The 24,163-nt window shown below is 32.8% G+C and overlaps 1 protein-coding gene across 3 annotated transcripts in view; it reads left to right on the top strand.

Annotated features, from left to right (window-relative positions):
- The window catches only part of ADGRL2 (adhesion G protein-coupled receptor L2), a 180,411-nt gene that overhangs the window by 142,066 nt on the left and 14,182 nt on the right, over positions 1-24,163 (top strand). For 2 of the 3 annotated variants that reach the window (XM_082670292.1, XM_082670293.1), the window contains exons 8-15: positions 494-679; positions 4,328-4,511; positions 13,221-13,346; positions 13,616-13,821; positions 14,914-15,087; positions 16,041-16,250; positions 17,174-17,394; positions 18,670-18,736. In XM_082670292.1, coding sequence (XP_082526418.1) covers positions 494-679; positions 4,328-4,511; positions 13,221-13,346; positions 13,616-13,821; positions 14,914-15,087; positions 16,041-16,250; positions 17,174-17,394; positions 18,670-18,736 — 1,374 coding nt within the window. Of the gene's footprint in view, positions 1-493; positions 680-1,493; positions 1,533-4,327; positions 4,512-13,220; positions 13,347-13,615; positions 13,822-14,913; positions 15,088-16,040; positions 16,251-17,173; positions 17,395-18,669; positions 18,737-24,163 lie in introns of all 3 variants that reach the window. The other variant, XM_082670294.1, reaches the window with a different exon arrangement.

Below are 24,163 nucleotides of genomic sequence, written 5' to 3'. Positions count from 1 at the left end.
TGATTATGATAGAATAAGAAAAATGACTTTAAAAAGCATTAGTAACTTTAATATTACATTGTAATGCAGTGACATTTTAGTTTCTCCTTCGCCATCTACCTTTCTAAAATGCAAGCAGTAGATAATAATAGCCCTCAGTATTATATTGATTACATTTTCACTTAAATTTTTGGATCATTGGAATAAATAAGTAAGATTTTTAAATAGCAGTTTTAAATGGTTGCAGTGAAATGAGAGAACTATCTCAAAAATTTTTTAAACGATTTCTGATTTTTTTACCTTTTGTTTCTTTAAAATGTCTGATTAAGTATATGTTTTTGAGGATCTAAGAATCTTTAATCATCTGAAATGAAGAGAAATTATTGGTCTCAGTTGCAGATTTTGACATATTTGCAAATACTTTTCTCACCACAACAAAGATACTTGGGAAAAAAATAAGAAGCCACAAACAGAACAAGAAATCTTACTGAGATAATATAAACTGTCATTTCAGATCAGAAGTGGAGAAAACGCTGCTAGCCTTGCCAATGAACTGGCTAAACATACCAAAGGGCCAGTGTTTGCTGGGGACGTGAGTTCTTCAGTGAGGTTGATGGAGCAGTTGGTGGACATTCTTGATGCGCAGCTGCAGGAACTGAAACCTAGTGAAAAGGATTCAGCTGGACGGAGTTATAACAAGGTAGGTAGAAATTTTCCGTTGTTTTCAATTAGATGTTTTGTATGGCTGCTCTGGATTCTTCCAGCAGTTAACTGCCTAACTTTTGGCCCCCTGGACAAACGCATAGAAACAGAACTTCTAATTTGGTTCATATCTCAAGAAAGAATTATAGTTGGGAAAGGAGCAACGTGCACACCCATCCCCACCCCCCAAATGACGCTAATTACCTGAGGGAGATTTTAGTTGGTGGTAAACGTCATCTGCCTGGTTTTGGTCAGTACTCTCACTTTGGAAGGCCCACTAGGAGAGATTCTGTTACACAACTGATATACTAATACAGTCAACTCTTGTGATTGTAAGAAAATTGTGATGCATATAGGAATGTTAGCCACTGAAATACTGTTTTCAGTGGTAGGTTTTGAGAGAAGGACAAGTTTCCTTTGCTAGGAGTATAGTGTGTTAGTGCTACTAATTTTTCCTACCTTGACAAAAATTTGATAGTTATTTTAACCACACTGTAAAGTGTTTATATGAAATTCATATGAATCTGAAATCTGTGGCTGAAATGGTTTTATGGTTTTTTTCTTCCTTTTCATCACATACTTTGTCTCTAGGTTTATCAAGATACTTTGGATTATCATGTTTAGTAAAATACAGCTGAAAACTGAATACACAATCTTGGCAATCAGTATAGACTCACACAAATCCAGAGGATTACGGTACATAATAAACGCTGAGCTCAGGACCACCAGCTTAATTTCTGAGGATTTCTTCTTTCCTCAATTTTCAACAGATAAAAATCTAACCTCTGATTTTCTTTTCTTTTACTAAAAAGCTCCAAAAACGAGAGAAGACATGCAGGGCTTACCTTAAGGTATCTCCCCTGTGCTGTCACCCTGCTTTCTCCCTTCTTCAGCTACCTGTTACGCTTTATCATCTTGCTGCATGATCCAATGTATTTCAGTCTTTGATAATTATATAATGTGCCCCATATCAGCTGTACAAATGTTGGCTTTTCACAGGTATATTACTCTCAGAATAAGCAAATAATTTATTTTTATAATTTTTGCTGTTTTTCCATTCATCCAAACATACAAGAATTTTAATGAAATATCCTCTGAATTGGAAAGTTATCATAAAGTCTCGTTATATCCTGTTGTCATCTCTGTGGATTGAAAAACAACTTGAGTGAAACAGCTATGATATATTCCTGGCAGTTTATCATATCAAAGACTGTGTAGTCATAATGTATGTGCATGAAAAAGTCACTGCTTTCTTACCTCTGTGGTGTACTCTTAAATGAAACAGGCTTTGTCTTGAAATTTTTTGGAGTCATTTCTAGAATCAGGTTGATAAGGGGATGGGTTACTAGAAATAAAATATAAATAATGTGACAGTGCTCTCGATATATGTTATATGTTGGTTTTTATCGAGATGATAGAAACGGAAAGCCACTGTTTGGCTCAGAATCCTTGTCCACTGCAGCCAGTTTTTCTCACTGGTATATCCAAGTAAAATAGGAAACATGGTGAGGCTAACTGGAATTATGCCAAGCCAGTTCTGTGTGGTAGATCCAAATAATAAAGAAGTTCCTTTTGCTGGGGATGGTTACTTTCTAACCCTACTCATCTGGGGACCATATTCCTAGTCAATCAAACCTTGAAGAACTAATCTGTATATGTATGAAAACAAAACGAAAGAACTTTGTAAGTTTTGTAGAATAGAGATTATTCAAAAGATATGACTTCACCAGTTTTAGTTGGCAGGATCTAGAAAAAAAGAACAGCATTTCACTAACGAGTAATAGACATTGCTGCATCTGAGAACTTTACAGGAAAAGGCAGTGGGAAAGTCTGTTTTTAGGTGGTAATATTTTGTAAGTCCCTTATTAGCCTGTTTAATGGGGGCAAAGAAATAGATACTGAAGTGTATAGAATTTGTTGTACGGAAATTTTCAGCTCACCTTTAAGGTATTAGTTAACGTGTGAAATGTAATAATTAGTATGTTGCCCAGGACATATATCTCAGTGGGAATAGAATAGCTTTTTTTCTTTGGCAGGGAGACTACTTCAGGAATATGATTAGGCTAATGATCATTTTGATTCCACTAGAAAAATACAACTAGTAATAACTAAGGAGCATTACAAATTAATAAAAGCATGCCATCAGCGAGTTATGTGTATAGGTAGTAAATTTCAGCATGACCTTAATTTCTGACCAGTGTCATTTTCAGTATGTCTCAAGTGAGCTTCTGTGTTCAGATAAAACTAATAAAACTCCTTAAGTTACAAATCAGAAGCTGACTTACACTGTGCAAATGAAGCGAGTTCCTGCTTTGTGACAGAGGATTCATTTGTAACTTAGATTAGAGGCTCCAGTCTGTATTTCTTGGTGACTAATGAATCTGGCCTCAGCAGACCAATTTCTGTTCCATTCTAGTTAATGGCTGTAGCAGTATCAGTGTGAGCATTTTGACTATTCTATCTCCCATCAGAGAGAGAAAAAAGCCTTTAGTGCCACTTGCGAGTATCTTCTACCTGCTAGGAAGGTCGTGGTGGCTCACGTGGCAGACAGAACGAGGATATTAAGTTGGACTAAGCTAATTAATCTTAACTCTGACAGTAGCCTCAAACAACTTTTCCCCGTGCTCATTTCAATATAGTACCTCAAACTAGCAATTTTTGTTGTTCTTTGTAGAGTGTGTTTTTTTTTCTCAGTGATTATCAGTAGATCAAAACAATTGATATTTGGGCTTAATGACACATTATGGCTAGGTAAATGGGAAAGAGTAAATAAACTCAGTGATTTCAGTTATCCAAGCCATAGTCAGTGTACAGCTACAGTAAGTATCAGTACAAAAGCCTGCCTTCAATTGCTTAACTGACCGGGTTACATTTTTATTTAATGTTGTTTTACATGGTAATAAACTAAACCTACACGTAGGAATATTTATAACTTGGATATTTATTAAGACTTTACTTTGCCTTTCTGTTTTTCTTAAATTATTAGTATAGGTTTTAAATATTTTGACTGTTCTCTTGATCTCCTTAAAAACAGATGATTGTTTATGAATTAAGGTATACTCTCGAGTGTTTTTTAGCTGGCCAGGCAATTGGAAGAGTTGAAAATGTTCACAGATAACTTATACACTTTGAAATCACCTTGTTTTTTTCCCAATGATAATAAGTAGACAACGTTATAAGGCACAATTTTGGTTATTATTTTTAGTTCAGGTTCCAAAAAACAATATGGTTTAATTTTCAAGCATAGGTATTAGGCTACTCTAGAGACACCAGTGTTTTCTATTTAGAACATTTAAGTCTTGAGGTTTTATGTAGGAGTGACCATGCATGTAGGGGTAATACCTCAGATTAAGAGCTGACACTGGTTTTATTTCTTTGCAACAATTGAAATATGATTAGATAAACAGAAACGAGTCATCTCTTTATACTTAGTCTTTATAATCAAATAGTAGTCTACTGATCTTCAGCTAGTTCTATTTTGAAAGGGTCAGACATCAAGTTGGCCACATATATGTTGTCCAGGTGTTCTTCCGTAAGAGTAAATCATCATGACAGATAAATATTACAGTTGTCACTAGTCAGTGATTGAAAATCACCTTGGTACTAGAAGTAGTCAAAACTAATGATAGTTTTCTAATGGATGCAGGCAATTGTTGACACAGTGGACAACCTTCTGAGACCTGAAGCTTTGGAATCATGGAAACACATGAATTCTTCTGAACAAGCGCATACTGCAACAATGCTACTGGATACATTGGAAGAAGGAGCTTTTGTCCTGGCTGACAATCTCGTAGAACCAACCAGGGTCTCAATGCCCACAGAAAATATTGGTGAGTGAATCTATTGTCAGGTTTAATTTTGATTTAGAAGATAGATGTTTAAGAGAATAATGCTTCCATTGAGTCTTGTGAGTTATTTCCCAGTGCCAAACTTCTATTTTGTCCAATTATTTTTGTCCCTTAATAAGAGATATTATTGATCACACTCATAAAATTAATGCAAAAGCCAAAATCTATCCTATGTCTTTTAAAAGTTGGTGTTTTTTTCCAACTGAAAAATCATTAAAGGAAAACAGTGTGTAGAGTACTTAACTGCAAGAATATGGATTGCTTACGTAATGAAAGTGCTTGCTGTGGAGCTGTGGCGAATGCCTTTCCATTTTATACAATACGTTCCTAATGAGGTTAAATTACTTTCTGAAATGCGTTCTCCCAAATATTTTAGGCACGCAGATATTTGAGCCAAACATTTATATTAAACAGAACTGCTTTCAGGTGAAAATGTGGTCGGTGAACTACATCACCCATAGAGCAGAATATCCATGCTTTATAGACTGTAAAACAGCTGCGGATAGTTTTGAAGCATCATTTAGAATTTAAATGCTGGCAGTGAGAGGTAGGAATTCACTTTTGATGGTATTTGAAAGAAGTACTACTGTAAGTACAGTGAAATTATATTAATATAGGCTTGACTGATTTAGAATTGTTATTCAGTGGGATTGAGCTCGAATGAAATTTTAGTATCCCTTAGTAAAGTAAAAAAATTTCCACAGCATAAATGTAAAAAAAGACCCAAAGGGAACACAGACTACTTTTCCATCGAAAGAGTGCATTGGAGCAGCAGATATTGAATGAAGTTTTGCTATCTGGAATGCCATATCTTATTGCCTTATTGTGCCTACCTAAGTATGAGACTTTTATTTAAAAATACAGAGAAACAAGGTGTATAGGAGAAATAGACATCTATCAGATTATGATACCTGGATTTAAGCTTAAGCTTATTTTAAATAACTGAGCCTTAAGCTTATTTTAAATAACTGAGTTTTTAGGAAAAAAGGTATATTAGAATCATGTTTTTATTTACTTTATGAGGTTTTGAAATGACAAGTAACTTAATAACTTTAAGTGAAATCAAAATAATTTGGCCTGCTTTAATGTGGGAGACCAGTCATAAGGAAAGTGATATTCTACCATAGCTTAGTAGGAATAGACAGTGAATAAAGCTCCTATTTTATGTCTAAAGCTTTTGTTATTTTGAGGTTTAATTTATTTAGTAGTCTAATAAAATTCCTAACATACGCATTAAACAATTCTTCTCAAATGTTTCCAGGGACGTACCTGTAAGGTAAAGGAGTGTGGACTTGATTGTCTCAGAAGATAAGTCATAAAAAGTATTGTTTAAAGTGTTGTGTTGTGACCTCAATTTGTTTTCTAAATCTTCTGAAGGCTATTTTAAAAGCAACCAAAAAACATAAAATTTCCCATTTAAGCTCCTTCCAAGAGTGCAAAGAAATTTTGATAGGGCAGGTCAACATCCTCTGCTCCCACCGGCTTTACGTATGCAGAACACTTTATTATTATATGTCTGAGATATTTTTATCTCAGTTTGAGAATGGCCAGGAATATTTTTTCCCTGATACTTGTGTTTTTCAGAGTTCTAAATGTTTATCCTTTACACTGGTTTTTAAAAAAATTTTAATTAAAGAAAGAACATTGTGGGTAGAGATTCTCATAGCGTGTAGTACACATTTTACTGCCTTCTCAAAAATAATGCCCTGAACTTAATGTATGCATGTATTTATTACCCAAGAATTATCGATATGAAGGCCATTTTACATATTCCAATATATTTCCATGTCTTTTAGTTCACAATTTTGTGAAAAATAATATCCGTAATTTAATATGGCATTCAAGATTCAACTTTTTCCTAGGACTTGTTGTCTTTTTAGACATGAGAACTAAAATAGCCCATTATCCCTTTATGTCTTCACTTTATGTTCTCATCTAAATTTAGGGTGTGGATACAGTATCTTTGATTATTAAGACAATTTGATTCTCCTCCTTAGTGGTTTCTCCTTGAATCCTTATTTTCACTTGATTGTATGATTTACCCTTATACATGACCTCGTAAAATGGTATAGTTATATGTTATAATTATACCTGATTATAGCTTTTTAAAATCAACTTTGAGGTATAATTTATATACAATAAGAGCAGCTGTTTTAATGGTACTCTTTGATGAGATTTGACAAATGTACACCCATTTAACCAACAGCATGGTCAGTATTTCAGCCACCTCAAAAGGGTCCTTTATAATCTTTGTCAGTCAGCCTTGTTATACCCCCAGCCCCAGGCAACCACTGATCTGCTTTATGTCACTATAGTTTAGTTTTGCTTTTTCTAGACCTTCCGTTGAATGGTATCATAGACTATATACTCCTTTTGATCTGGCCTCTTTTACACAGTATAATGTTATTGAGATTCATCTATGTTGGTGCCAACATCAGTAATTCTGTCCTTTTTATTGCTGAATTTCCATTATAAGGGCACAACACTATTTGTATATCTATTTATACATTTAGGTCATTCCCACTTTTTGACTGTTATTAGTAAAGCTGCTATTTTCCCAAGTGATTGTACCATTTTATATTCCTAATAGCAATTAGAGTTCCAGTTGCTTCACATCCTCACCAGCATTTACAATTGTCTTTTCAAATGTCTTTTTAAATTTTAGCCGTTTTAGTGGTTTGTAGTGGAATCTCATTTTGGTTTTATTTTGCATTTGTATGGTTGCAAAGTTATGTTTTGCTGAAAACTGTTCCAACTTTTCATGTTCTTATTGGCCATTCATATATCTTTTTGTGAAGTATCTGATTTTTCCCATTTTGAGTTCTTTGTTTTATTATTGGATTATAAAGATTATTTATATATTCCTGATACAAATCTTTTGTCTCATATATGTATTCTGAATATATAGTCACTCAGCATGTGACTTTTCATTCTATTTTCTTAATGATATCTTGAGAGAAGCAGAAGTTTTTAATTTTGATAAAAAATCCTCATTACCCAGCTTCAACAACATCTAGCCAATCCTGTTTCACTTATTCCTCTCACCATTGTATTATTAAAGCAAACCCTAATATATTATTACTTTAAATACTTTAATATGTATCTTAGACTTTAAAAAAAAACAAGCCATTCTCATACTTTAAAAAAAAATCAAAAACAGGAAAGATAAAAAGGGGATTTCAGTTATTTGATTTTTGTAAATTTGTTAATACCTAATTTGTTTAACCAGGATACAAACAAGTTCGTGTTGTACATTTGACTGATGCATTGCTGTTACTGGAAAGGAAGAGTTTTCCTTCTACCCTTCGAGGTTCTTTGGCTGGTCTAATAACCTCAGGTTTAAATACCACCCCCCAATACTTTCTGTTGCAGCTTATGAAAAGAAGCACATCATGTTTGATTGTCTTTCTTTGTGATCTTAAGATTGATTATGTGGTTTAGTTATTATCAGCCTAATCCAGCATAATAAAATTCCCTATCATTTATTTTCCCAATGGGCTTAGCAGCCAGCTTGATTGTATACCTCAATTTAAGCTTAGTTATACTGCAGTAACAAAAGCTCTAAAGTCACGGCAGCTCTCAACAACAAAGTTTATGACTGCTTTACTCCACGTCACCTGAGGCTTAGCTTTGCTTTGCTCCCTACCATCTTCAGTTGGCTCCATGTTGCTTTTACCCCGGGACTCAGGCTGATGGAACCTAGTACACGGCGGGTCTGCTGGCAGAGGTCCTAGTTTTTCCATTGTACACTGTATTACTTTTCTTCCCCTTTCCTCTCACTGCAGCCACTACTCAGTGATGAATTTGACAAACAGAAGGACAGAGAAATATATTAAAATCCTATCTTCAGCACTGGCTGTGAGTGAGGCTCTGGGTGGCTCTTCTATGAATCACGTGTGTTCACTTTCAGGAAATCTGTTGAACAAAACATATATTATGTCGGCTATACAAAAGTATAGAGAAAATCATAAACATCTGTGTAGCAGTCACCCACTGAGCCACATCTTAGCATTTTACCATATTTGCTTCAGGTTTGGGGGAAAAGAAATAGGTATATATAATCTGGAAATCCCCTGGGTCCCCTCCTTCCTGATCAGATGAAAAAGAGGGTAACCATCATTCTTACTTTGTTAGCATTAGTAAGCTTTTATTTATTTATTTTTGCTCTACAGGTATGTACATTTAACTGTTATTTTTCATGTCTTTAATGTTAATGATTTCACACTATAAATGTAATTGTATAATTTTCCCTTGCCATTATATTTTTCATATTTATGCACATTGATATGTGCATCTCTAGTTCATTCATTTGCTCTAAGAATGCACAATCATTTAACTATGCCTGTGATAGATATTTTAGTGGCTTACACTTTTTTGCTGATATTATGAAAACTGTGGTGAAAGTTTTTGTATGCCTCTTACTCATACATTTGTGACTTTCAAGATATATATGCGTGCACACACACACAACCTAGAAATAGTTTTTGAGTGGTAGAGCATGCCCATGTTTAACTTTACTAAATACTGCCACGATGCTTTCTAATGTTGTTTTACCAATTTACATTCTCACCAGTAATATCATTGTTCCCCGTCACTCTCTTTGTCAACACTTTATTATTGACATAAATTTTGTCATTCTAGTAGATTTGAATTGATCACAATATTTGCAGTTCCCTGATTACTTAATGCATTTATTGGGTATTTTAATTTTCTCTCCTGTGAATTTCTTGTCCACAATTTTTTCCTGTCTATCTCTTTATATGTAGGTAATGCATTCTGGAAACTAATTCTTTGAAGATTATATAGTTTGCAAATGGTTATTCTGTCTGTGCCTTCTCTTTTGTACCTTGTTTATTAATCTTTTGTTTTACGGAATAATGAACTCAAATTATCAATCCTTTCTTTTAGGATTGATACTTTTGGGATCTTGTTTAAAAAATATAGTGTTTTGGGGGGGTTTTTTGTCCCCTGATCAAGAAATTTTTCTCTACTTTGCAGTGATAAAGATTTTATACTTTCTTTAGAAATGATAAAGCTTTGCCTTTTTACATTTATGTTTTTAATCCAACCTGAAATTTATTTTGTTTATAATATTAATGAGGGAACTAATTTCATTATTTTCTATACAGATAATCAGTTGTTTCAGCACTTTCAGTGCATAAGCCATTCCTGTCCCCAGTGGTTTGTAAAGATATCTCTGTCATATATCAAGTTTCTGTACATGTTGGGAGTGTCTGTTTTACATTGTTGCTTTTGTTTTTGTTTCAATAATATTAATATCTGGTGAGTTCTTTCAACCCTGCTTCTTGAGGAATCGGATTCCTCTGGGCTGCTATTTGTCATGTCTCTTCCATGTGCATTTTAAAATCGTCTTGTCAAGTTCCACATACTCAAAGAAATCTTGTTGGAATTTTTATTAGAATTAGTCTGAGTTTGTAGATAGATTTTGAAAGAAGTGTCACAGATTTATCTGTTGAGTTCTCCCAGATTGGGCCATGACAGAATTCTCCATCTGTTGTTAGGTTTTCTAAGTTCTGTATTTTTCCCAGTAATGTCTTGTACTTTTTCAATTAGGCGTATTCCTAGGAAACATACACTAAGTTTTATTGTGAATAGTATTTTTTTAAAATTACATATTCCGGGGCTTCCCTGGTGGTGCAGTGGTTGAGAGTCCGCCTGCCGATGCAGGGGACACGGGTTCGTGCCCCAGTCTGGGAGGATCCCACTTGCCGCGGAGGCACTGGGCCCGTGAGCCATGGCCACTGAGCCTATGCGTCTGAAGCCTGTGCTCCGCAACGGGAGAGGCCACAGCAGTGAGAGGCCCACGTACCGCAAAAAAAATAATAATAAATATAAAAAAAACATATTCCAGTTGTTTGCTGATTGGTGTACAGTTGATTTTGCTGATTGCAGACTTGCTAAATTCTTTTCCTTCTGATACTATAGAGTCTCCTGCCCATTACTATGCAGTTAAGTATATTTTCTATAAATAATGAACACATTGCTTTTTCCTCCCAGTCTTTGTACCTTTTATTTTTCTTGAATTACTGCCTTAGCTAGGTCCTTCAGTACAGTGCTAAATAAAACTTGTGATAGGAATGATCCTGACTTAAAAAAAATTGCTTTTAGAGTTTTGCATCATTTTTTTCCGTACGTTTGGATACATAACCATTACCTGATAACAAAACCTTTATCTAGGCAAGGAATTTTTCTTTTATTCTTACTGTTTCATAAAGATTTTTTATACTGAATGAGTGTTGAAATTTGTTGAATTCTTTCTGTTAATATTTTTCTTATTTAATTTCATAATTTGGTTAAAGACATTAATATATTTTCTAATGCATTAATTTCTCTATGCCTTTTTGAGTTAAACTCAGTTTGTTCAATATTATATTTAAAGTGTATATATAATTTATTAACTATTTTTACATAATTTAAATAAGTGAGGATATCCTGTAATTTCTCTCCTTTTACTGTTCTATGCATCAAGAGTATATATTAGTTTTGTGAAATGAGTTGAAAAACATTCTCTTATATTCACTGGAGCAGTTTGTTAAACATTCAGTATATATTTAACCATGAGTTCATTTTCTTAAATGGTCATAAAGTATTGGGGTTTCTATTTATTTAAGTCAGTTTTGTGTTTCAAGAAAATTTTCCCTTTTGTCTGTCTGTTTACTTATTTATTTATAGTATAAAGTTGATTGTTGCATCTCTACTAAGATCTATATTAATGATCCTGTTTTTAAAAATTCAAATTATTAATTTTTTACTATGGACATGATTTTAAACTTTAATAAGTAAATATTTGTTGAATGAAATTAAGTCTTTGTACATGTGTATCTATATTTGGAACATTTACTGAAAACTTAAAGGATTTCCTTTTTTTACCCTGTCTTCTGTCTTGTTTTAAGAATAATTAATAATTGAGAACCCCTTTTAGTGTGAAGAAGAGAGAGGTATATATTATATTTTTGTCACTCATTCCCTTCACCCACTACCCACAAACATGGAATCTGTTATGAGGACAGGTGATCATCCACATACCCACCTGCTTAATCTTTCTAAGCAAAGTATCTCTACCAGCTTTTGCAGCTGATAAAATTCTAGGAGTTATATGACTCATTATAAACTTATATTTCAGGTGCTTGACATGTGGTCTCATAGCTTATAAAAATTTCCAATGTTATGATTTCATATTTACAGCTGAATCTATATGTATTTTGCAAAACAAAGTTGAGAAAGATTTTTAAAAAATAGCATCCAAGAGTTACTCTGTAATGGTATGAGTCCATTTTGCTAAAAAGAGAGTGGGTGAATTCATCATACTCGTGTGTGTGTGTGTGTGTGTGTGTGTGTGCACGTGCACACGCATGGCACATACAACACTTACACACATGTTTGTCTAAGTATAGAAATAGCTATTCAAGGGTATATGCCATCAGAGAGGGTGAAATTCAGAGAAAAATGTATGGACTGTATTTATTGAATTATGTGTTACTTTTTAAAATTCAAATACTGAAATGAAAAATTTTCATCCAGTTCCTCTCATTTCATCAATAAATGGCACATTCTAATTACTAATATGAAATAGTTTTCTTTAGTGGAAACAATGATACTTTTTCATTCTTTTAAATAATCATATGCTGATATAAAGTATTGCAGTCTTTATTGGAGTTACAGTAGACAGCATTTATGTTGAAGATGTTACTATTATATTTTTTAAACAAAGTTAAACAACATTGGTCTTGTTGATCACATAAATGTTCTTAATGTTTATGCATTGTCTTCTTTTTCTTACGTGTTTTCCAGTGTTGCTACTTCATTTGAATTTTTGAACTTTGGATTATACTGCAGTGGTTGGCAAACTTTTTCTATAGAAGTCCAAGTAGTAGTACACATTTTAAACTTTGCAGGCTATGTGGTCTAAGCTGCAAATACTTAACAGCCATAGACAATATGTTAATGGGTAATCATGGCTGTGTCCCAGTAAAACTTAATTTACCCAAACAAGTGGCAGGCCAGATTTGGCCCACAGGTCCTATTTTGCCCAACTTGAATATGTAAAAATTGATCATTGCTAGTGAGAATTAATGGGAAGTTTGAACATAATGCCAGACATTTTCTCTTGAATAATGCTATGCTGAGCTCCCTACTTTTAGAAACCAGAGAAAACCTATTACTGCAAAGTTGACCTATGTAATCTTATGTATTAAAATGTGTTATATACATAGAACTAGATGTCTACATGCAATAAAGGCATTCACATTTATAGTTCGTATTTTGTTTTACCATTACCAAGTGATGGTCGTTGAAAATTACTTAACATAGAGTCAAAAATCATTTTGAAATATTTTTGTTTAACTTAATGATTTAAATGAAACTTTGATAGTCGTGTACTATAAATCAGACACTCATATTCGTAGGCTAAAAGACTGGAATTAGTTGACAAAAGATATAAAACTATGAAGAAAATGTTAAAATGCTTACACCAAAATTTTTAGAGTAGTAAAGTTTAAGACCTCGTAGAATAAGTTGTTTGTTCATGATTTTGTTGGACTTGAACACTAAAGTTTTTTACGTAGAAAAAAAGGAAAACAGTGGTTTCTTTGCAATTATCATTTGCCTCTTTGTAGTTGAATTTAGAGAATACCCCATTTTTCCCCCTCCTTTATCTTCTGCCTTATCCAGTTCTGGAAGTTGCAGTGCTCAGTACAGAAGGACAGGTCCAAGACTTCAAATTTCCTCTGGGCATCAAAGGGGCAGGCAGCTCAATCCAACTCTCTGCGAATACCGTCAAACAGAACAGCAGGAATGGTAAGATGGAACAAAGTCTTTTAAAAATTGATAGGGTTTTTGTTCAGTTAAACCTATTAATTCTAAAATACTGAGTGTTTGACTCCTAATATAACAATTACAGCTTAGCATTTATAAGCAGATTTAAAGTAATGCCTTCTCTTTCCCAGTAAACTTAATCTGAATAAAGATTCCATAAGGATTTGTTTCATTTTATTCTTATTTTATTGTATCTCATCTTATTCAGAAGCATATTTTCTGTAAAGACATATGACTTTTTACCTTCCTAGGTCTTGCAAAGTTGGTGTTCATCATTTACCGGAGTCTGGGACAGTTCCTTAGTACAGAAAATGCAACCATAAAACTGGGTGCTGACTTTATCGGTCGAAATAGCACCATTGCAGTGAATTCCCATGTCATTTCAGTTTCAATCAATAAAGAATCCAGCCGAGTATACTTGACAGATCCTGTGCTTTTTACCCTACCACACATTGATGTAAGTTATGTATGCTAATGAAGTAGTGGAAAATTATAAAACCAGTGAGGAAGGAAAGCAAAACTAACATGCTAGAGATAGAGAGAGGGGGAATGGGGAAGTGGCAGAGAGGAAAGAAAAGGCCTTCCCATTTGAATTTCAAATGTTGGACTAGGTCAGAGACACAAGTTTATTTAAGTCTGTGAACATAAAATTAAATGAGCCTGGTTCAGTGATTATTAGAATTTAACTGTATTCTTAATGAAAGCTAATTCAGTAATCAACAGGAAAATGTAAATGACTATAATTTGTTTTAGAATGAAAATTAACTGTTACCCTAGCAGCACGATAGCTCTGCCTTTTTAGTATGACAGGTCTTTTTGGTTTGTTTGTTTGTTTACAGATCATATAAACACAATTGTTATCAAGCCCTGTGTTTTTAAAAATATAGAGTCGAAGAGATGCGATTCCTCTGCTGTGCCTTAGGATGCAAGTTGGTAGCTAAAAACACTGTGTTGGAAGATTGTCTGCAGAATTTGGCTGTTGTTATAGTAGAGAGAAAAAGTGCCCATAGATAGCCACGTGAATCTCCAGAATTCATTAGTGAACGATACATTTGTGTGGCTATTCTCTTCTTATATCTTCTGCAGTTGCTTCACTCTCTTAAGAGCTTGACATACTAACTACAGGATTCAAATTGTCCCTATTGGGTCATTTAGAGCAAAAATGGGCCCCAAACAAAATAGATTTTAAAACACTTGGTCCTTACAGAATTTTCTCAGAACAAATTCATGGCTTTAATTTTGTCAGAAAAGAAAAAAAAAAATGATTCTGATGGACCATCAGTATGTAAAATCATAAGATGGAAATTGTAATTGTGTAAAATGGGTCTTTGGTAATTTAGAGTACACTTTAGAGTGTTTTGGACTATAAAGCCCCTTTTAAGTTAGATATCTGCCTTGTATAACATAGTCTACAGTTCTGCTGATGAAAAACTTTATAGTCCGAAACATGAAAAGTTTAATCTAAATTACCTTTTACACATATTAAACAATGGCTATTGCCATCTTAGAGTGTAAAATCCTAATTTTATCTTGTCATTTTATTTCCCAGCCTGACAATTATTTCAATGCAAACTGCTCCTTCTGGAACTACTCAGAGAGAACTATGATGGGATATTGGTCTACCCAGGGCTGCAAGCTGGTTGACACTAATAAAACTCGTACAACGTGTGCGTGCAGCCACCTAACCAATTTTGCAATTCTCATGGCCCACAGGAAAATTTCAGTAAGTATTTGCACTTCTAATTAGTAGCAGAGAAAAACCTCAGAGATTCAAAACAGCTTGTGTAGTAGTCCCTTCTTTGGGTGTTTATTGTAACTAAAAAGGAAACAAAGTAATGTGGATTTCTAATTGCTTTTACATTGTCCATATATTTTAGGAAGTCTTGGCACTATATTTATTGCTACATCTCAAAATCATGTGCTTTACAGACTCGTTCTAAGTTTTTCCCTTTGGGCAGGTGTCAGGCAGAGGCTGTCAGGGATTTAAAAAATGAACAGCAATAGGTTATGCGAAAGAGACAGAAGGCTCTAAAGTTTAACATGCCCTCACCATCTTGAATGTTTGAATCTCATTTCAAAACTTTTGTTTTAAATTTCCTAACGACTTTGCACACTGTGCCAGACTGCAGATTTTGAAAGATCAGAATGGCTTCCGGAATATTTCTTAGTATTCATTTCTTCTTGTGATTAAGAGAACATAAGCCAGGAGATAAAAATACTTAAGAACTATAACATGAAAGCTCTCAGATCTATTATGTGCTTAACTTTTAGTATATATATATATATATAATATAAAAACTCAAGGAGAAACTTAAAATTTGACTACTTGTTAGCCTGGCAAGTCATTAAAATGCCAATTATTTTGAAATAACTAAGTAGTCTTTAATCTGTTGTAAAATGTTTTCTATATGTTTATGTAAGTAATTATTGTGGTCATAATTTTCTAGGTAAAATCTACTTTCATGGATCATTCTTTGAATATAAAAATCAATAAGATAATATTGAACTCTGTTATATGATCGTAATTTTTTTTTTTTAGTATTGAGCCCCGTTTGAACACACATGAATATTCAGAGAGTTTAGTATTAAAAGTTGAGCTATCACATGTGAAACCTATCTTACCCTTAGTTAATGTAATGCAGGAATACTAAAGTTCCTCATTTTTTTAATTTTCAGTACAAAGATGGAGTTCACGAATTACTTCTTACAGTCATCACCTGGGTGGGAATTGTCATTTCCCTTGTTTGTCTGGCTATCTGCATCTTCACCTTCTGCTTTTTCCGTGGTCTACAGAGTGACCGTAATACTATTCACAAGAACCTTTGTATCAACCTTTTCATTGCTGAATTTATTTTCCTAATAGGCATTGATAAGACAAAATACATGGTAAGTACTCCTTCTGTTTGTTGACCTTGGATCTCTGAGAATTATTATTATAACAGGTGTATCCACATATGCTGCTGTTAATATTTGACCTTGTAACTTACAATAATTGACATGGCAATACTGAAGGATAATTTGTAATAAAACACAACCCAATCATTAAGTAATATTATTATGAGTTAATTCATTTCTTGTATTAAGGTACAGTTGCATTTTTCTGGGTTGTTATTAAAACACGTAATTTGAATAGAAGAATGCTGGGTATGCTAAAATGAAAAGATCCGATTTTTAAATTTTTCATTTTGTTTACATAGTCATTCTAACCAGTGATCATTTCCTCATATTCTGAGCAATTTATTCACCATCATGAGGTCTCAGTGTCGCAAAGAGAACTTAATAATTAGTTAATGCTTTACTCTGTATTCATCTGCACTGGGATGAATTTGAGAATGTTCCATGTATAACAAGAAAATAATGTTAAGTAATTAGAGCTGGGATATTTATCATTAAAGCAAATTTTAAAAAATTCTGTAGTAGAAAAAAATAGAAATAATATATTTGGAAACAACTGTTCTAAAGATTTGTAAAGCAACTTATCTACAAGTAGGATATTCAGATTTAAAAATGAATAGTTCTGGAAGAGAAATTAATATGTTTTCTTATTTGCACTTACTTTTGCTATAAATAATAATGTCTTACAATGATGATATTTCTAGCACACCTAGCATTACACTCCATAAGCATTAAGCCAAATTTGGCAGTATTTTCATTTATGGAAAAAAAAAATTTTTAAGAAGCAGTATTTTCTCTAAATAATGGTATATCTTAAAGACAGTAGTGAGTACTATCGGTGAATATTGTTTAGGTTTAGAGTGGGCTGTTTATATTCCCGTGTTCTCTTGTGTTTTTTGCTTCTTTCTTTATAGATAGCATGCCCAATATTTGCAGGACTTCTACACTTTTTCTTTCTGGCTGCTTTTGCTTGGATGTGCCTAGAAGGTGTGCAGCTCTATCTGATGTTAGTTGAAGTTTTTGAAAGTGAATATTCAAGGAAGAAATATTACTATGTTGCCGGTTACTTGTTTCCTGCCACAGTGGTTGGCGTTTCAGCTGCTATTGACTATAAGAGCTATGGAACAGAAAAAGCGTAAGTAATTGCAAGTGACCTGAGTGTTTTTCAAGTGAATAACTTTTTAAAGCCTGTTAGCTGTCAGTGAGGGTCCCTGACAGACTAAAATAGCATCTGAAAGCCTTATTGGTAAGAAAATGGGCATGCCATGCACAAGTTACAATCAAGTCTTTTGTAATTTTCTAGGTTGAGAGGATTTGTACTCTGGCAAGTCATATTCTAAATTATGAACTTCTTTTTAACACAAGAGATTGACCTCTAACAAATTGAAAAAGTAAATAACTTTTTGGCCTTAGAAAGATATTAGGTAAAAATTTTTCTGAACTTAAAGCATCTGACAGGTTTAACTTCAGTTTTTAAGCTAATGTTTCATTAGCTCTCTTTGTGCAGCCGACCCTCTAGGTAACTCTCGTTCTGAGTTGTGACAGTACCACATTCCAGCCCATATGTTTTACTTTGATAATATTTTATCAGGCAGTTTGAAAGGATTAAAATAAGTTACTGTCATTCATTTATAAAAAAATATTTTTATGGAAAGTGACAGAAGGTAGACCATGTTTCTAAGGATTTTATTTGCTAGAGGCATGAATTTGCTTTCCAATTCTGTTTATTTTTTCCTTTGATAAAATTAGTTATATAAAGATTCTTTGGACTAAAGAAAGCTTTTTGACTACACAGATGATGAAAGACAAATAAAAGAAATTCATTGGGGATTTGATGTTATATGAAAAATGAACCACTAAGTAAAATCTGTCTTAATAAGTTTATGCATCATTTACTCTAATACAGTATGAATTCTATGCTTTGATTTTTTTTTTTCTAGTATTCATCCATTCCCAGTTGAGGTGTTATATTTGTGCTATACTGTTTTGCAACAAACATTACATCTGACCACTTATTTTTTTAATCTCTTGTGTTCCATAGGGTTAAACATTTTAGCTCAGATACAGATCTAAAGGCAAATTTTGAAGATAAGAACTTTTTAAAAATGAGACAATTTGGAATACCAAGTTTCGCGTTTTTCTTAGTAAAGTCAGAGGTCTTAACCATCAGGATTGGGGTGGAGGGGAGTTATTGTTTTCCCCATATAAGCATAATTATGCATGTCTTTATCAAATTTAAAACCTAAAGTGAAGAACAGTAGAATTATTCAAATTGTTCTTGCCCATGATAAATTAATTTTTAAAGGTAAGTGTAAAGATACTTTTGCTTGTTAGATTTTTAAAATTTTGCTTTACTTGTGATATTGAGCATCCATTGAAGCTACTTAATATTCTTTTCTTTTCATAATAGTTGCTGGCTTCATGTTGATAACTATTTCATATGGAGTTTCATTGGACCTGTTACCTTCATTATTCTGGTAAGCAGACTCTATTTTTCCTTCATTTTTAGCTTGCTGCTTTAGCAGTACAATTGAAACAGGGATAATTTGTTTTACTGTTAATTTATCTGTGCATTCAAAGATTTATAAGCATGTCTAGCTTACAGAATAAAATTATGTAGTATATTTTACATTCGATATCATTATTGAGAGTTTATACACTTGCTAATTAGTACTATTTTTAAAAACACTCTTTCCTTTAAGAAATACTTTTCCCTCATTTGTAATTTAATTTGCAAAAATGTCAGGTCTTAATCTTTATGTTAAGATTGTATGATTTTAAAGTAGTTTGATAATTAGAAAGGAATAACTGATATGTATAGTATCTTTTGGTTTTGAGTAGTGGAATTTTTTGTTAAGAGGTTTAGTTCATGAAGTTACATCTTTAAAATCTATAGTATTAGCTCTGCACCAAGCCTGTGTAGCATTTATGAATTGAATGTTTCATGGAAGTAAAAGAACATTAGCTTAATATTTATTATCTTCATTTCCACATAGTAATTTAGTACTTTTAAATAAATGTCCACACCCTAAATTCTTTTTAGGGCATAAAAAAGGTTTTTTTAAGCTTAGCGTAATAAATAAATATTAAATAAATTTTAAACTCATTAGAAATAACATTACTTTTCTAAGACTTAAAATACCAAATAAAAATATTGGTTTCTAAGAAATTTTATTTTAAAATAAACCTGATAACAACTTAAGTATAATGACATTAAGGTATTTTTTAACTTAAATTATCAGTAGTCAAATATTTCAAATATAGTTGAAAATTTTTAAAAAAGCTAAAATATTTGGATTTAAAACTTCACTCGGTTTTAGCATCATGCTGTTACAAATAAGTGTTATTGACCATTAGAAGATTGAAAATGAAACAATCAAGTTTATATATTGCCTATAACTGTTTATTCCTATTAAGGTTTTTTCTTTAAAAAAGGTGACACAAGTAAGCTTATTAAGATATTTCTACTGTTAATAGTATTACAATTATAGTTACTAGTACGTCAGTAAAATTAAGAAAAAAATTTAGTAGTTCAAGGAAACTTAAAACTACTTTTGTCACTAAAATGAATTCTTTTATACAATTACTTATGAAAGCAAAATGAAAATTTGAGATGAATGCCTGTATGAATCGAACCAGTAAAAAACACTCTCAAGTGTTCTTAGGAAAGCTGATTTCTCATCAGAATTATTCAATCCAGATGATTGTCCCAATTTTTTGTTCTTTGCTTACTTATGCTAACACAGCCTAAGCCTATCTTGAAATAAATGACAAACAGCTGATATGAAAGGGGTATGATCCTTAAAAACTCAAGCTTTTTTTTTTCTCCCTGACCCCTTGGCCGAACATACTGATACTTTGAAAATTGTAAAAATCATTTTAGGGATATTTGATCTATATTTCTGTCCTACTGCAGTTTTGTTTATTTTCTATCTCTGAAGATAAATACTGTCTTTAGAGTATTAAAAAACATTTCACTGAGCGAAAGGAGTTAATGTTCATATATACTCAGCTTCCAGTAAGAAAAGAGGTAAAGGACATTTTATTATATTGCCCTTTTATAGTGAGAGCCTACCATTATTTTTTAGTCTTGTCATCATTATCCTTTACCAAGCCATTTACGTTGAGATGTGAAGGGCTTTGGTGTTCCCAACTTAAAAACAAAACAAAACAAAACAGCAGGTAGCAATCACAGTACAGATCCTGGGAGTAATTCTTCTCCTGCAATTGCTTTGCCCTCTAATCGTCCCAACACAGAAAGACAGAGTGGTATTGAAGTGTAAAACATCATCTCAAATGTAACCTAAAGTGAAATATGTGATTGTACAGCACATGTTTGTTGAGTATTAATATATTTACCTGTATATATCCTTATGGTGATATAGGTCATTTAAAAGTCAGTTCAGACACAGTTTAAAAATTTATACAATATAAATTATTTTGTATACTGTCCTTCTAAGGAATAACAAAAAGTACCTATTGATATTCCTAGAAAGCATAGTTTTGCATTTCCAGCTTTTCTGAATTGAAATCACATAACTTAGTAGTATTAAATAAGTGTACATTTTTAATAATTTTCAATGAAGGAAAAACATGTTATGGAACATAAAACTTCCTACTTCTGTATTTCTATAGAATGTCTTGCCTACAGGCACTAGAGTTATTATATCTATGAGAAAAGTGCTTGTAAGTAATGAGCAGTGGGAAACCATTAGTATGCCTGAAATGGTTTAATGAAAGCTTGGATCATGACACGTCAGGAGCTGTTCTTATCATTTGGACAGCTCCATCTGCATCGTTAATAATTAATTCAGTTCAGTAAGAGTTCAGCTCACACACTCACTTAGAAGTCTTCCTCAGAGAACACCTCTCTGGCTGCTAGTCCCAGGGAGAAATAGGTTTCTGCTTGGCTAACAGCAAAGATCTGGAGATACAAGTGCAGTTTTAGAGTTGCATTTGCCAGGTAGCAAAAGCTCTAGGGAGGACAAAAAGGGTCAGAACATGTGCAGTTCAGTTAGGTTACTTCAGAGTGGTGTTTCTGTTCTTGTGTCTTATCATATCCATGTCAGGACGGCAAGCTTTGGAATGAATTTTAAGCTCCTAAGCTCAAATGGATATGATTCAATTGAGCAGGTCGATAACTATAAAATAAACTGTGCACTCCTATAATCTATGGTACTTTTTTCTTTCTTTAAACTCTTTGTATTTTCATGTTCATCAATATGGGTGAGGATTAGCTAAGCCGTATCATCAAGTAGTGATGAATTTTATCAGCAAATTACATGACATTATTTAAACAGTAATTTATGAAATTATTTTTGGGAATAGATAGAAGAGTATTATTTGTTATTGAAAGAGAAAGAATGCCCCATTTAGTGATTTAACTCTTTTTAGCTGAATAGGAGAATTCTTTTCTTTTTAATTTGGTCTCACTCTTTCACATAGAATTCTATTAAGAGGTACCCATCTACCTATTTACCTGTACACACACACACACACACACACACACACACACACACACACACACACACACACACACAGAGCAGAGTTAAAATCTGATTAATTCCTGGATGAGTTGCCTCATCTTCAAACTTAATCTTCAGTGTGGGCATTTAGACTGGTGAGTTGACATACAACATGTAACACAATCCTGGTAACTTGTACTTACTAGAGGCTTCTACACGAATGATTAATGACATGTATACCAGCTGTAGACAATCTTTATGTACATAGCTGTAACTCCATCTTTTTCATTTCTCATTGATGCATAGCACCTTTCAACCTATCCCAAAATACTCTGTTTAACAGAAGTATATGGCTAGAAAGACCCATTTATGTCATAGGGAAAATGATAAGAAGAAAGAACTCAGTACGTCATTTGAAACTAAGGTTTTCAGTCTTCAAGTGACTATTTTGGACAATAGATTTTATCAAAGATTTTTTCTGCCCCCTCTATTTCTTGTTCTGATTCCCATAGTTACATTTTAAGAGAACAAGAGTAGAAGAGAAAAGAAGAAAATCTATTGAAATGTTTTATTATACAAAATTATAACTCTTATTAGAGTATATTGCCTCCTGAAAAAGATCATAGGAACAGTATTTATCCATGAAACTAAAAATTAGCATTTACATTTTTAGACACTGGAGAAAATCAGAGAACTTTAAAACCACAGTTTAAAGAATTTGTTAACACTTCAGTAAGTGTTCTATTTAATTCCAGAAAATATTTCACTCACATATATTTTGCTGGCAATGTATTAAAATGTTCAGTACCTAAATAATAGACATTTTTTGGTAAATAATTTGTATTAGTAAAATTTTTTAATGTGGAGTTGAGGAAAAGAAAAATATCTCACGCTTAGCAGTTTTTGCTCTTACGCTGTGATTCACAATAAGTCTTGCATACCTTTTTTCGTAATTACTTTGTCTGACAATGATGTTATTTTCTCCTATTAAAGATACCATTGCCTCAGTAATTATATATCGTCGTTGTATTTCAAAGACTAAATTAGTGTTGGATTTAACTAAATTTCTTGGCAACTTAACCATTAGTGCGTTGGCTAAAATTTTATTTTCAGTTTCTGTAAATTGGAGAATTCACAGACACTTGTGAAACAGTCTGACTGCAAGAGTCCTTCTGTGGTTTTATGATTATTTTTCTAGGATTTTAAGTTGTTTTTAAAGAGACTCACTTTTAAAACATCTTCTTGAAACATTTGATTTTAAATATGCTAGAAACAATAGCTTTCTTTCCCCACTCGGGTTTTATGGGTTTGTGTGATATTTAGCTGTGTATGAATATAACTAGCACAGACAGGATTAAGAAAACACAAATAACTGTTCAAAGTACAATTTGGCTAGTGGGAATAGAAGTGTGTGGACGTTTTAGCTATTTGCTGATTATGGGATGGTAGTGTTTCACAAAGGAAATGGAGAATTGGTTGTTATGGCAAGCCCATCAAGTGGAAATCATTTGAAGAGCACACCTTTGTATGTCATTTAGGATTTCTTTGATAGTGTGTTCTATGTATTAATTAATTTAATATTCTATCTTCAACTCATTGGTCATCTCTGACTGAGTGGTAAATTAGATTACTCTTTATAGAAGTGGAACCTTTTTTAAAAAAATACAAAACTAGTATATCTTTTGTTTGTTAGAAGACTGCTAATTTTCTCAACCAGAATAAACTGGTTAATTTTGTTGACAAGACTGGGCCATGGAGCCAGAAGACAGTATATTGAATCTCAGCATTGACATTACAGTAGCTAAGTAGTCTTTGGCAAGATAATTAACATCATAGATTTGTAAAATGGTTATCCAAGTGCTACCTACTACCTCTGGAGATAGGATTATATGTTGTGGGTGGGGTATTTTTTTTCCTGTAATTTTCTGAGCTTTATATCTTGTGACTGTATTATCTTTGTAGCTAGGAAGAAACACTGAACACATATATAACATTAAAAACTTCAGTAGGGTGAGGAGAGATGCATCTAACAGTCTGTTTTTCAAGGATTAAATGAAATATGTTTTCTGTGGCATTTTCAAGTTGGTTAGTTCTGTCTTAACAAGAAACAAATGTCTTTGTATCATATTTAAGCTTTAATTCTATTTTGACATAGGTACACTTCATTTTCATTTCAATTTTATTGGAAAATAAGCTAGTTCTTAAATAACTGATTTTTTTTTTGTGGGGGCTGGTTTTTCTTCATTGAAAAATCTGTTTGGATGGATGTAACCCCCACAAGTTCACATTTTGTACTCATTTTCTTTTTATAGCATAATACTTGATACATCCACATTTTTTTCACATTCACATTCTTTATTTTCCTTGTGGTTTAGACATTGTGGTGGGTAATAACTTTTTTTCTTTTCTTGAATGTACTCCTACCACTACTATTATTTT

Source organism: Grampus griseus, assembly GCF_964374135.1.
Source record: "Grampus griseus genome assembly, chromosome: 1".
Taxonomy (NCBI): domain Eukaryota; kingdom Metazoa; phylum Chordata; class Mammalia; order Artiodactyla; family Delphinidae; genus Grampus; species Grampus griseus.
This window is presented reverse-complemented; position numbering and strand designations above follow the sequence as displayed.